Source organism: Phyllostomus discolor, chromosome 14, assembly GCF_004126475.2.
Source record: "Phyllostomus discolor isolate MPI-MPIP mPhyDis1 chromosome 14, mPhyDis1.pri.v3, whole genome shotgun sequence".
Lineage (NCBI taxonomy): Eukaryota > Metazoa > Chordata > Mammalia > Chiroptera > Phyllostomidae > Phyllostomus > Phyllostomus discolor.
In genome coordinates, this window is record NC_040916.2 from 6187221 (window position 1) to 6201210 (window position 13990).

At 48.4% G+C, this 13990-nt stretch overlaps 1 protein-coding gene across 1 annotated transcript; it reads right to left on the bottom strand.

The window, feature by feature from the left end:
• Window positions 1-404: 404 nt before the first annotated feature.
• On the bottom strand, window positions 405-11571 carry FCAMR (Fc fragment of IgA and IgM receptor). Its single transcript, XM_028530867.2, is given in 8 exon segments — window positions 405-3231; window positions 3234-3362; window positions 3977-4095; window positions 4715-5471; window positions 6374-6721; window positions 8423-8483; window positions 10913-11049; window positions 11134-11571. Coding segments are annotated over 7 exon segments (1488 nt in total). The 5' UTR covers window positions 10952-11049; window positions 11134-11571; the 3' UTR covers window positions 405-3196.
• Between the last annotated feature and the right edge of the window lie 2419 nt (window positions 11572-13990).

The window sequence follows — 13990 nt, forward strand, 5'->3', positions numbered from 1 at the left end:
CACGTTGCACAAAAGAAGTCAGACACAAACACATACTATATGAAATCTAAGATGGGCATGATGATAGAAATCTAATCAACAGGAGGAGGGAGAAGGGGAGTTGCTAGTTGTTGACTGCCAAGGAGATTGGGGGTAAGGAAAGTGTTACTTATTGGGGTGGCATTGGTTAATAAAATTATATAGGTTTCATGTATACAATTCTATAATCCATCATCTGTATATTGTATTGTGTGTTCACCACACCAAGTCAAGTCTTCTTCCAACACCATTTATTCCCTCTTTACCCTCTTCTACCTCTCCCTAACCCTCTATACCTCTGGTAATCACCACACTATTGTCCATATGTTTTTCTCCTCCTCCCCCCCCCCCTCCCCTTCCTCCTCCCCCTCCTCCCCCTCCTCCTCCTTCTTCTTCTTCTCCTTCTTAATACCTTTACACTTTTCTCCCAGCTCCCCAACCCTTGTCCCCTCTGATACCTGTACAAAAAATTTGCAAATCCCTATTTTAGTGAATTAAATCCAGTCCTGTAAGCTTGCTTCACTATAACACAAGAGTCCAAAATGCTGGGGAAACAGGCATGACATCCCCAGCTCTTGGGGCTATTCACAATGCACCTCAGTGTATTAAGAGCTCTAAAAAATCCTATGTGAAGAACTTGTTTGTTGTTTAACTCTCATTGGCCAAACTTCTTTGATCTACCCAAACCTACTTTTTCTCAGAATACCTTTTAACAATCCTAAGAAGCTAGTGTTCTGTGGATTTCCCAGTAGGCACTTAATTAGGTTAAATGATCTTACATAGCCTGGTTCTTGGCTCATCCATGCTTCTAAGGTGCAGAGTGACCTTGGCTGAACTGCATATCCTTCAGTGCCTACTAAGTCATTGGTTGAGTAGGGTATTGTTGCCTGTTCTATCTCTCTTCAGGTTTTTCATAGCAGGTCACTGAGATAGTGTGCGTGAAAATGGCCTGGAGCAAGATACTTGGTGTAATTGATTTTTTGATTAGTTTTGCTTTGATCATTGCTATAATGGTGATGTGGAGAAAAAATTAGATCAAGGTCCTGAGTCCTCTTTTCTATTCCTCACTTTGCTATTACTAACTAAGTTTACTAAGTGACTTTAAAGAAGTTACTTACCTCCACAGGGCCTCAGTTACTTCCCATTAGGCTGAGGGTTTTAGAGTGGTTAATCTCTAAGGAACTATTAGCTCTGAAATTGTATGATTCCCCTTGGTTAGACGCATACAGGTGTCCTACTTATCCAAAAACAATGAGGCTCTCACAAACCATGAAGACAGCATCCCCTTGATTTTCCTGGGACAGTATCTGGGTCCAGCACTAGCTATGAAGAGGTATTGATAAATGGTTTTTGGTGCTGCTGACAGCTTAGGAGGCAGGATTGAGGCTTCTGGAAACATCTACCCAAGAGTTCTTGACTCAGTACCAAAACCTTTCTCACCCTTTTCTTCCATCGCTCAAAGCCGTCTCTGCCCAGACACTAAGATCAGGCAGCTGGCTAATAGATTTGGCAAAATAAAAAAGCAGAGGTACCTCCTGAAAAGGCAATGGGACCAAGGGTAGAGTAAAAGTCCCCCAACAGGGAGTTAAATGGTTATAAAGCAGAATCCACATAAGATTCCCTTCGGCCACCTTCTCTCTTAGCCCCCACCAACTGTTGTCTAGCTCTACCAACACCTTACTGTTGTCAATGTAAGGAGTGTCCAAACCTGTAAGAATTTTTTATGAGTTTATGTGAGCCAAGATGATGACAACTGTTGGGAAGCAAAACCTCAGCAGATGGAGGAAATGCTCCAGGGAATGGCAGCTCTGCACCCTGCTTTACACATTCCAATCAAAAAAGAAGATATAAGTGGGCTACATGAAATCCATTGGTGATAGATTAGGGAGGTAGGAGAAAGCAAAGCAGAGAAACTTCTAGAACTGGATAAAAACTGAAATGATAGACACATACTTCTTTTACACAGGTGGGAACAGGATAGCCAATAGTCAACAATTAACTCGATAACAATGAGGGGATTTGTGGTCACCACTTTGGTACTCTAGTGTGGTATCTGTGCTTTGAGGGGTCTGGGGAAAGGAAATTACTTTGACATTCCAAAAGTGTGTTATCGTAGATGCAAAAGGACCACAGACACCTTAATTAAGGTAAAGATGGACTTTTGTCAGGGAAGATTCTAGCCTAAGACATGACTATCTGCCATAAACTGCTTTTAGTTAATAAGATTTAATTTCAGGCTATCTTTTGTGGTTACTTTAGTTTTCTGAGTTAATAAGGCTGCTACACAGGCCTCCCCTGAGCTTGTCAGGTTTAGTATGAGGCCTCTTTTCATCTACACTATCAAGGGTTAATAAGCAGTTGAATAAGAGAAGCTTTGTGAAGGTGACAATCTACTGAAAAATAACCCCCCTATTCCATGAATTTAGGAAAATCCCAGAAAATCTTGACTGGGTCAAAAGGTCTACAGCATGGTAAGTAGGCCCAATGGGGAGGGGTGATTGGAGGACTGGGTGTCCTTTTGGTCTCTATGAAAATCATCTGCTTATGGAGTCATCCAGGGGATTCCCAAGTGAAGGGAGAACCAAGGTGTCTGCTTGAGCAGGGCTCCTGGAGGCAGCTGAGCCCATGCCCTTCCAGTCAGCCAATCGGTCACAGATATTCATGGGGGATTCTCCTGGATTGGAAGTCCTCTGGGGACACAGTGAGATAAAACACAATTATTGCCCTAAAGCAGCTTAGAATCCACTTGTAGAGGCAAGACCAGTATACATGGATGCAATTCAATGTGTGCAGCAGGTTGAATGGCAGCAGATGTCAGGAAAGGGGGCAGCTGGCACAGGCTAGAAGTGATGGGTGAAAACCTGTAATTCCCCACACTGATTGGAAGCCTCTTACATTTTCAAACCTCCAGGAATGGAAATTTCACATTTTCCCTAGGTTACCTCCACCAGTGTTCAGTTAATCCTTTCTTGAAGCCTTCTCTGAGTCATACTGTCATCCTTGACTGTGGCAAATTCTTGTCCTTTGTAGGCCCAAGGATGGTCAGTCTTTGCTTCCCCAAATGGAGCCCTGGCTCCATTGGCTTCCTTTTGTACAGGCAGAGAAAAGCAAGACGGGGTCATGGTGTTTGGTCCTGGTTCTCCTTCCATGGCGACCAAGCAGCTTATCCTTTCATTCCTCAGGGTCCAGGGTCCCTCTCTGGGACAGTCATGTGGCATGGATAGGAGAGTCATCCTGGAGTATCTTCCTTTCCACATGAGTCAGCTGGTCTGGTTGGAGGCTCAGCCCCCAAAAATGTCTCATCTGAATCAAGATGACTCTTTCTGCCTCTTCTGTGTCTTGAGCTACATGGACAGAGCACACTATGAGGGGACTGGGCACTGAATTTGACTCCTCGAGGGCCGCCCCCACCCACCACAAGCCTTCAAGAATTTTCTGAGCCCTTAGACTGGCAGGAACTGGGTCTGAAAATCTTCACTTCCTCCACTTGTTCCCAGAAAATCTCACCCTTTTTCTTTCTTCACCAGATTCAAACACCATGGGGTTTAAAGTCATTTCAGGGGTATTTAAACCTGGGCATGTTGCTGTAAGAGATTTTTAGCAGAGCCACGCAGGGGTGCAGATGTAGTTCGGTCCCATTCTGGGCCCGGCACTATCTGCTGCTGGGGTTGCTTATGTGGTTCACTTGCCTATGGTGAGCACAGGTCTTGCCATCTTCGGAAGAGCTTCTCTTTAATCTCTGGGGTGCCACTGAGACATAAATTCAAAGATGATTTTCCCATTTTGATAAAGGAATGAAGGCCAAGAATGGTTACATGGCTCAGGCTAGAATCTAGCACTTCTATTGTACATCCGGAAGTCCTGGCACCAAGTCTGACCCCACCCAGTCCTGAGGGTGTCAGAGGGGAGCTAAGCCCTCTCCCCCTCCCAGCCTGGGGGCTCCTTAAACTCAACTCACAAGTACTCTTTCTCCGAAGTTTCCTTCTCCACAAGACAAGAGCCCCAAGCATAAGCGGGAACAGCACTGTAGAGACACGAGTCAGGATCCGAGAGATGTTCTTCTCTTCTGGAGAAGCACTGGAGTGCAAGTATCAGGGGTGGGGAGAGTCCCAGAGAGTGGAGGTTGGAGCTGAATAATGGGCTGTAGGCCATTGGCCCTGGCCCCTCATTTTATAGGTGAGAAGCTAGGCCAAGGTGAGTTGGCTGCCCTCATTCCCATGGTGGGTTAGTAGCAGAGCTGGGACTAGAAGCCCTGTCTTCAGGATTCCCTGACTCCTATTCCCAAGTCCTCTGCCTATGTGTGAGCCCCACTACTGAGCCATGTTGCAAAAGGGGACTAGGTGAGGGTCAGGGAATCTACCCTTGACATTTGGCTCTGCCACAGTCTTTCCTTGTGGCTTCAGCTAGTCACCTCCCCTCTCTGGAGCTTCCATTCCTCATCTTTAAAAAAAAAAGTCCCAAAGGTTTCATTGCTTAGATTTTTGCTGAAAACCACATCAAAATGCTCAGATTCTCCTAGCACAGACCTCCAATGAGGGAGGGTGGCTGGTTTTATTTCCTTGCCCTTTACCGTCTTGTGGTTACAAAATGAGAGAAGTGAGTAGAAGGAGGGGGGCACGGAGGTCAGCTCACGGAGGGGTGTCCCAGGGGAAAGGGCAGTGTGGAGCCCAAGCCAACAGGGGGCCTGGAGGTTTACCTCTTCATGGAGGACCCCTTGCCAAGGGGCCTTCTGGGTCCTGCTACCAGGTCCTGTCTTGGTGTTATTTGGGGACCACTGTCTCCAGCAGGGAGGTCTAGTTCCCCTTCAGTGCTTCCTTCAGCAGATGACATCTCTATGCTCATGGGTCCCAAGGTCCACATTCCTGCAGCTCGAGTAGTTTCTTCAATGGAGTCTAGGGCTTGTGGCTTAGAAACCAATCTCTCTTCTTGGAGGGTTTCCCATGCCCCTTTTTCTGTGGCCAGGGTTGATGGTCTAATGGTGCCTGTGACCACCCAGTCTGCGTCTAGGACTATTCTGACCCTTTCTGCTTCCTCTCTTGGCCTATCAGCCTCAGTCGTCGTCTCTCTCCCTTCCTCACTGGCCCTAGCACTGTTTGCTCCAGAGCTTCTGGTGCCCCACAGCCGAGCACCTTCTGTTGCATCGGACATGCCTGTGATTGTTGCAGCTGAACTCTCTGGAATAGGTATGGTTGCCCAGATGGAACTCTCTCCCTGGCTAACTCTCCCTGCAGCTACGATCCCAGGGGTTCCTGGGGTTTGCATTCCCTTAGCCGATGCTGTTTTTTTGTTGGTTTCTGGAGTCAGAGCAACTCTGTCCCATCCTGTGTCCTGTCTTTCCATAGCCTGGGTATTTCTTGGGGTCCGTCTGTTGGCTGCTGGAGCAGCTGTTCCAAAGGATCTCCTGATGAGCTCACTAGCAGCTGGAGTGGCTCTGGGAATGGGTCTGGGAGGACCTGTAGGAACAGAAGAGGGAAACGTGGGAAGGCTATCCCATGGCCTACAGGGTTTAGCAAAGAAAGCCAGGCTGAAAGTGTTTGCTACATGGAATGCAACCTCACTAAGTGATACTGTCTTCAGCCAATATGTTGTATAAAATAAGAATTTGGGAAAACCAGATGTATTCTCTAGTCTGTTGCAAACACCGACATTTTATGGCCCTATCTTACTTTTTATGTCCATATATTCTCTATCCAAACTGTCCAGGGCCTGCAGGCAGCCCTCTTTCCTAGAGGGAAAAAGGAGCCCAGGATGTACTGTCTTCAAATAAGGAAAACAGACATCTAGCCATAGTGGAGCAGCCAGTCTCAGCAGGCAGCTAGATAGCTAGCAACATCTAAGAAAACAAGCCCACTGGCCTGTCACAGCCTTCCTCAGCCTCACGGTGCCTGACCCTGGATCAGTTCTCCGGAGGCTGCCACACAGGGCATGGGCCTGGTGGCTATCAGGGTCTGCTGAAGGGTTCAGTCTTAGGAAGAGCCCAGGCCCAGTTCTTCTGCCTGGCCCATCTCACTTCCTCTGCTTGTCTGAACAGAGGCATGATGACCATAAGCAGCCACCTTATCCAATTCACTACATTCTTGGGACTCTCTCCAAATGTATGTGCCACACACCTTGGGGTAAATGGGTGGGATAGCTGATGTGCATTAGCTGAGACATTTACCCTAACATCTGCCTTTCTTCTGAAGGCAGTTTCCTTAGAAATGAAAGCCCTCTTCTTCGAGCCCTTGCCTTGCCCCAGCTTTTCCTCATCACACTCCTTGTGGGTAAAACCCTCATGGACCTCTTCGTTCCCTTGCACCTGCAACTTCCTGGCATTCACTTCACCAACCCTGACTCACTGGCCATCAGCCCATACCTGCAGAGATGGTCAGGTTCATGCTGAAGAACAGCACATTGTTCCTGTTTCCGATGCCACAGCGGTAGGACCCCACGTCGTCCGGGGACAGCTGGGACAGCCTCACCACAAACAAGCCTCTATTTGGGAAGTCTGTTAGAGCCACTCGGCCAACGTAGCGAAGGTGAGTGTAGTGGTTGGTGGACACGACGGTGTGGCAGAGCCACGACAGGGGGCTTTGGCGGCACCAGTACTTCCTCTGGTGCCTGTTGATGGCAGAGGGCTTATAATAGCACTGGATGGTGACAGTGCCCCCAGGCTTCCCAGACACCAGCCTCGGGCCCTTCGGGCCCTTCCACGCATTTGCAGCTGCAGGCAGAGAAAAAAAAGTTTAAGGAGAGGGAGTGTTGAGTACAGTCACTGTGTGGGGTGTTAGCAAGCTCCACACTGCCAGAATTAGGGGGCAGGTGAGAAAGTGTCTCCTTAAAAGTGAGGTAAGAAAAAATCAATATGGAAATGTGATAACTTAGTCCCTGGGTGAGGAGTAGGCTCAAGATATAAAATGAAGCTAAATCCAAGGCCCCATCTGAGACATTGGCATCCAAAAATCATCTTGGCCATGATTTAGCTAACACATCATATGCCCAATGCTCTCACACAAATCCCTCCAGAGCCTGGGTTCCCTTCACTGTGCTCCAATGCAGATATTTAGAAAGCTGCCATCCAGCCCTGGCTGAAGTGACCCAGTGTAATTGAGTGGCAGCCTTCGAACTGAAAGGTCACCAGTTCAATTCCCAGTCAGGGCACATGCCTGGATTGTGGGCCAGGTCCCCAGTAGGGGGCATGTGAGAGGCAACCAATTGATGTATCTCTCATGCATTTATGTTTCTCTCCCTCTCTTTCTTCCTCCCTTCCCCTCTCTCTAAAAATAAGTAAGTTTTAAAAATAAATAAAAAATTAAAAGCTGCTATCCAAACACGCGTAAGAGGGCTAAGGCAACATCTGGCAGAAGGCTGCATCTTATACGAATGAAAAATAAAGAGAAGTGTTAAATAGTAAGAACAGATCAGCATCCTTTCTGCTGGGGGTGTGGAGTGAAACAAGAACCCTGGTTTGTCTGGCGGGCATATCCACAGACCAGTGGTTGCAAAAATGTTCACAGTGGCTGCCTTTTTGTAGAAACGGGCACAGCCAAGGGCCACCGTCAAAGCCCAGGTAAGCAGTATTGTGACTACATCTGCTTTGGCAATAGGCTTGAACTATAGTATGTGTGTAGCCTGTTTACTCAGTGACTTAATTTTGATTGGTGAAAGCAGCAACAAAGTTTATTCTTTTTCTTACTGCCTCTTCATGCTCTACCTGTGTGCTTCTGCTCCTTGATAAAAATGTCAGGCATACTTTCATAGTCTCACCTCATCAGTCTAGACTGGTTGCATATACAAAATTATATAACCAGTTCAGTTCAATGACTGTTTGCATCTCCAATCTCTTACCCAGTTGAAGCCTTCTCCTTTTACTCAGTTAGGTCTGGAGGCCTGTGCAGAGGGAAGAGGTGTGCTGGGGCCTCTTGTTTTGCCCCACCCTTTTCTCTATCCTGAACTCTGGTTTAGGCCCCTCTGGGATTGGGTATGGAGGAGAGAGAAGAGACATGACAGGGATGGTGGTGATGTGCTTTTGGTGCCCTGTGGGCATGGCAGATGTGGCCTGAGCTGCTTCCCTCTCTGTTGCCTCTCAGGGCCTTGATCTTGCCAATAGCTGATTTTCAGCCATTAACTTGAATGAAAGAGAGCAGAGAATAGGGAACATCAAAACAGTGAATATTCTGGAAATCATCAAGTAAGGCATTTGCCTTCTCCTGTGAGTTCTTGGTTCCCTTATTCCCTTTGGGCCCAGACCTGTCCCAATCATGGACCCACTGCATGGCCTTGGATCCCAGGAGAGAAAGCCATGGCTGTGCCCAAGCTGCTGAGGGCATGCTGAATGCCACCAAGGTGCCTACCAGGAGCCTCTATAGCTTGGAAGGATCGGTCTGGTTTTGCAAGCTCTGTATCTGAGCTCTTTGGGTCTCACCTGGCAGCAGGCACAGTATGAGGAAGACACACATTTTCCATCTTGCCCTCTGGTTAGTAACCTGCAAAAAAACCCAAAACAAAACACTGAAAATGAAGCGATTTGAGAGGGAAGCAAGTGGGAAGCTGGGGTGAGCAGCAGTGGGGCCCCACCTTCTGGCTTGGGGATCTTGATCTGCTCAGTGCTGGGGCTGGGTGGGATATCTCTAAGAGAGAAATTGGCCCCCGTCCTCACCCTCCGAACCATGTACCTTCAGCCTGTCACTGCCACCAAGGGTAACACATCCCCTGCCTTGGCGTTTTCTGTGTTCAGGAGAGATGAAGTGTCCTCTGTGGGATTCCAGCCTCTGTACCCACTTGCCAGCATGGAGCTCTGGGTTTGGGAACCATTGTGTAGTGGAAAGACCACCCACTGGAAGTTTAAACCTCAGGTGGAACCTTGGAAAGGTTACTCTGTGTCTGGGATTAGTTCCCTATTCAGGGACAGAGTCCTTATGGGGTTGTTACATAACACCGATAAGACTTCTGTGTTAGAAGTGCTGACGGTGTGCCTGCTAGAGAATGGCTCTCCTCACCCCTTCTTTTCTGTAAGAGAATAGATTCCTTCAGGGGACACTTTTTGTTTCATGGGTAGTGTGCCTCTAGTCATAACAAGGAGTTAAAAATTAACTCCCAGCCCAAGCAGTTGTCTGTTCAAGGGTCCTATTCTGTTTCTTCTCCAGCTTCCAGAAAGCTCTCCCTGTCCCCTGGTTCACACCTATCTTCCCCCTGCTCTCGTGTCTCCCACTGGCCTGGGAAGCTCCTTGAAGACTGTGTGTCTCCACTGTCCACCTCTAGGCTGTGATGCAGGATCCAGCACAGTGTAGGTGGACCGTGTGTGGCTATAGTGAACAAGACCAGACCACTCTGATTAAAATGACAGCGTGTACATTCTACTTCTTCTTATTCCCCATAGGGTTTTCAAGGGTGCTTTTTTTGTTGACTAAAGCTCTGTTCTTTGAATCTATCTACTGTCTGCAGTTCCTGGGGCCTACAGATAAAAAGTAAGTCAACTGAAGAGCCATTGTTTTCTCCTTCCTGCTCTAACACATACCCCATTAATGTTAAGAACGGGCATTGGAAGTCAGTGGTCTGGCCCAGGGCCAGGGGCCTCCTGTCCCTCTTCCCTAACTGAGCCACTGAGTTAAACGAGATCACTGGCCAGTCTTGGGCACAGGCTAAAGGAGGAGAAAGGGGAATGGGGAGAGGGCAGGAAGGAAGTCAGAGAAAATAAGAGCAAGGGGAGAGGAAAGGAAGGGTGAGAGCTGAAAGAGAAGAGAAGTGGAGAGAAAGGAGAGAACAAGAGAAAAGCAGAATCCATGGGTTTGCCCTAGAGCAGGTTGGCTCGGTCCAGCCATCTCCACCAGTGCCTTTGCTGGCCGTATCCCGGGAGAGCCGCATGAGTGGTCAGGTTTGGAAAAGTCCAGGGGCTCCTCAGGCCCTCTCTGTTGCCCTCCCCCAGCCGCCCTCCTGTCTTGGGCACTGCCAAGCAGCCTTAGGCCTTCCCTGCCTTTCAGAGCCCTGGCTTCCTACTGGCACCTGGAGGCTTTCCCAGGTGTGCCTGCACCTAATCTATTGTTTACACAATCAATATTCACCAAGTTCAGGCTAATTCTGAGGCTGGCGCCCAGGTCCCTGGCCTAATTTTCCTAAAGAGCTCAGTGTTGACGCAGCAGCTCTGAGCTGGGGCCGATTTCCTCTGAAGTCCTGTGGGGCAGTCACCTCTCTGCCTCAGAGGGGCAATGAGGAAGCAGAGGGTGAGATAAAATGTCCCCGGGGAGTTATCAGCCTTAACTGAAGGAGGCAACAACAATATCCCCAAGTCTCCCTCCCTACCCTACCGGCGACCTTCAGAAAACCTTTCTCTAGGAGGCAGGGAGCCTCAGCTCAGGAGCCTGGGGACACAGGCCTCTGTTCTTCTGCACCACATTTTAGGGAATGAGGGCCAGGTTCAGAACCCCTCTTGTCCCTCTGTCCTGCTGGAAGAAGCAACTACTTCAGCACAGGCTGGTGTATGGCCCACCAAATCCCTACTGCCCTCCTGAGGGCCACTCCTCACCTATCCTCCTACCCCTGGGGCAGCACACAAGAAAGGAATGAGCCAGTGTGGTGTAGGTGAAAGTGAAAAGAACTGGGATTAAGGAGGTTCCGCTTTGCCTCTCTGGCTGACACAATGACCTTGAGCTGTGTGTCTTCCCTCTCCACAACAACAAAAGAGCTTTCAGGGGCTCCTCAGGAATCATGCTCTCCTGGGAGTGAGCAGAAGAGGAGGGAAGGAGGAGAAAGGTGCTGTGCCCTGAATTCCAGAATCTGCCCAGGCCTCTGGGAGGGAGCCCAGCTGCTCTGGGAAGGGAATGTGAGTGCATGCTGGACAGCTGCTGCTGCACCGCACCACCCACCTTCCGCATTCGGAGACAAGACCCCAGGCTCTGGGGAGAGTGTCTCCTCTCACCTTTTGTTCTCTGGGCTCAGTTGGAGCTTTTCCATCCATCTCAGTGTAGAAATAAACTCTACTGGGACTTTCCTTTTTATCTTTTTGAGATGCTGGTTGTTGGATATCTTCTAGCTTCTTCTCTGTAGCCCTGGAGACTGAGAAGGCAGCATGGGAGTGTTAGCAAGCAGCTGGAGTCAGCTCTACAGAATGGAGGTACAAGGTGAGGCTCTGCCACTTACCTCTCCACGACTTGCATTAAGTCATTTCACCCTCGGCCTTGGCTTTTATTTCATGTACATGGGAGCCAGTCCTGTCCCCTTGTTGTTCTCACTGTCACTTATTCCTGCAGAACTTTTCCTGGGGTGGTAATAGTAGTTTCAAAGAAAATACACTGATCTACATCCTTCCACCTCTCATTAGCCCTCCAGGGCAGGGTCCTAGACTTTTCAGGGTGCTCCAGCTTAGCCAGCCCACTCAGGTCTCTCCTGGACAAGTGATGCAACAACATGGGCTAGAGAGAAAGAAAATTCAGGAGAGGAATTCCCCTGCTGACTGGTGGGCAGCTGGTGCTTTCTAGCTGACCTGGCCCCTTCAGTTCCCATGGAGAAGCAGTGTGGGGCACTGACTGAGGCTCAACTGCTCTCCTGGTGGTTACTAATTCACGCCCTGGACAAAGCCCCACACAGCAAACCAGATGATCTCCCTGGAAAAGAGCAGTGAGTTGGGGTTTCTCCGGCTGGATGACAAACTCAAAAATCCCCCAACACTCCCTTTTGGAAAATATTTCATGGGTGGGTTTTTTCCTCATTAAAGATGTGACCTGCTTACCTCTGCTGGTTTTAAACTGACCCGAAAATGGCCGGCACAGCCTTAGTGAGACAGGATAGTGAGAAGCTAAAGAAATTCCTTGGCAAGTGGGACAGGGAAACTGAGATAGGTAGCTGAGCACAATGGCTGAGGAATTTACAGCCAGGTGCAGATGGTCACCAGGGCCGAAGGGAAGGCCCCGGGGTGCCTGGCATGGGGCAGAACTGGGAAAACAGGGGCCTCACCCCCAGGGTAACCTTTCCTCCCCTGGCCTTTCCTTCTGCCTAGATAACATCTAGGCCTCAGTTGTATTTCAGCTCCAGGCCCAGAAAAGCAGCAAAACCAGGTGGAAGACGCCAGGACCAACTGCAAGGACTAAAGACCTGCCTTGTCACTGACCAATCGGCAAAGACCATAACCCTGAAAAAGCACACCTGGAGAACTGATGAATATTCCACTGAAACCCTCCCCTGAGACCTCCCCTAAGATTCCCACCTACAAGAGAGAGAGAGAAAAGCCTCAAGAAAAAGGACCCACTGCACACTCTCCCTCTGCGGAGCAGCCTGTGACATTTCCTTTCCCTTCTTCTTCCCCCACCACTTCTTTCTTCACAGGCACATGGCTCCTAAACTCTCAGGCAATGGGCAGCTGGCAGCTTGGCCTAGGCTGATCCTCTGAACCTGTCCTCAAGGCCGCCTTTTCTCTGACTTCCCAGTGAGCTAAAGCACCCTGCATAGGCTCTCCTGTTGCTTTTTCTTTGCTAAGTCCTCCCTTGTTTCACTGTCCCCAGCTTTGATAAATGTATCCTCACAGTCACCTGTTGTGAAATCTTTCCTACACGAAGCCAAGAACCCACACGCTATAGCTGGCTGTAGGCAGACCGCTCCGGGCCAGGCTCCTGTCAGGTTGCACAAACACTCAGCAGCTGAGGGCTCTGGGGGGTGGAGGCACTGCAGACTGTAAGTAGGACTCTCACCAGGACCCCTGTAGACAACCATGGACCAATCAGAAAGGACCCTCCTTCTTTAAGAAAAATAAATTCAGTTGACATGTCATTGCACAATTGGAATAACCATAGTGGCAGCGTGTATTCCCTATGCATTCCCCCTTCCAGGTTGGAAGACAGGTTGAGGGTGAGACTTGAGTTACTTTGAAAGCAAAAAGGGAGGAAATGAAGCAACTGCACAGGATGCCTGGGCTGGGACAAGGCAATCATGTGCAAGTGTGTGTGCCAGTGACCTTGCACAGCTGTGTGTGCTGCTGTCCAGGGCTTGGTCAAGAGCACCAGTCCCTGAGCTCAGGATCTTCACAGTCACCTATAGACTCCCATACCAGTTAGATCACATCTGCAATGTGAACAGCATCCCCTCAGTGGGGCGTCCCTGAACAGTGCACAACCCCCAAAATGTGCATAGCAGCCCTACCTCCAGAGGCTATCCTAGAGTTGAATGATCCCTGTGCAGGTGGTAGAAAGGGTTAATGCCTGCCTAACTTCCTGTCCCAACTCCTCAGGGAGCAGCATGGCATTTAAGTTGATTAATGGGTTGGTCACTGTAGACTTTGGAGTTAGATTCCTTCCAAGTTAATATCCCAGCCCTACTTTTTACTAAGAAAGTGATATGGGCAAGATTACTTACTGTCTTTAATCCTTGTTTTCCTAATCTGTAAAATGAGAGATAACAGTCCACACCTCGTAAAGTTACTATGTGTATTAAGTGTGATAATTCATGTAATTTAAAGTGAGTTGCAAATTATCAGGAAACGGTAGATGATAATAGTAATAGTAACAGTTTAGCTTTCAGCAACAGAGAGAGAGTGTCTGGTAATGATCAAACCCTCAAAAAAAGTCCCTTTGAAGGTTTTCATCTATTCAGAAGTCTGTTACTTTTTTACATTTCCTTTTTCTTTCTTTTTTGCCACTTCATCATTTTAGTATTTGAAAGATTAAAAAAAAAATCAATTTGGGTCATGTCTGAATTGATTTTTGTATTTTAAAAAAAATATTTATCTAATTTTTATTTTACAAACAATGCAGTCATTTTACATCCTTAAGGGTGTCTTTTGTATTTTATTTACTTTTGGACCCTTTGAAGACTTTTTGATTACTAAAGACATAAATTAGAGTAAAGTCCCGTTAGCTGCAAAGCACTGGCCCAGGGTTCAGACTGCTGTCCCAGAGCCCAGGTGGTCCCCTCTCTGGAGCTTTATGGGGGCAGTACGCTGTACTGGCTCCTGCTCTGGGGAGTGCAGCTGAATTCTCTTGCCCAGCACAAAGCCACAGGCGGCCTC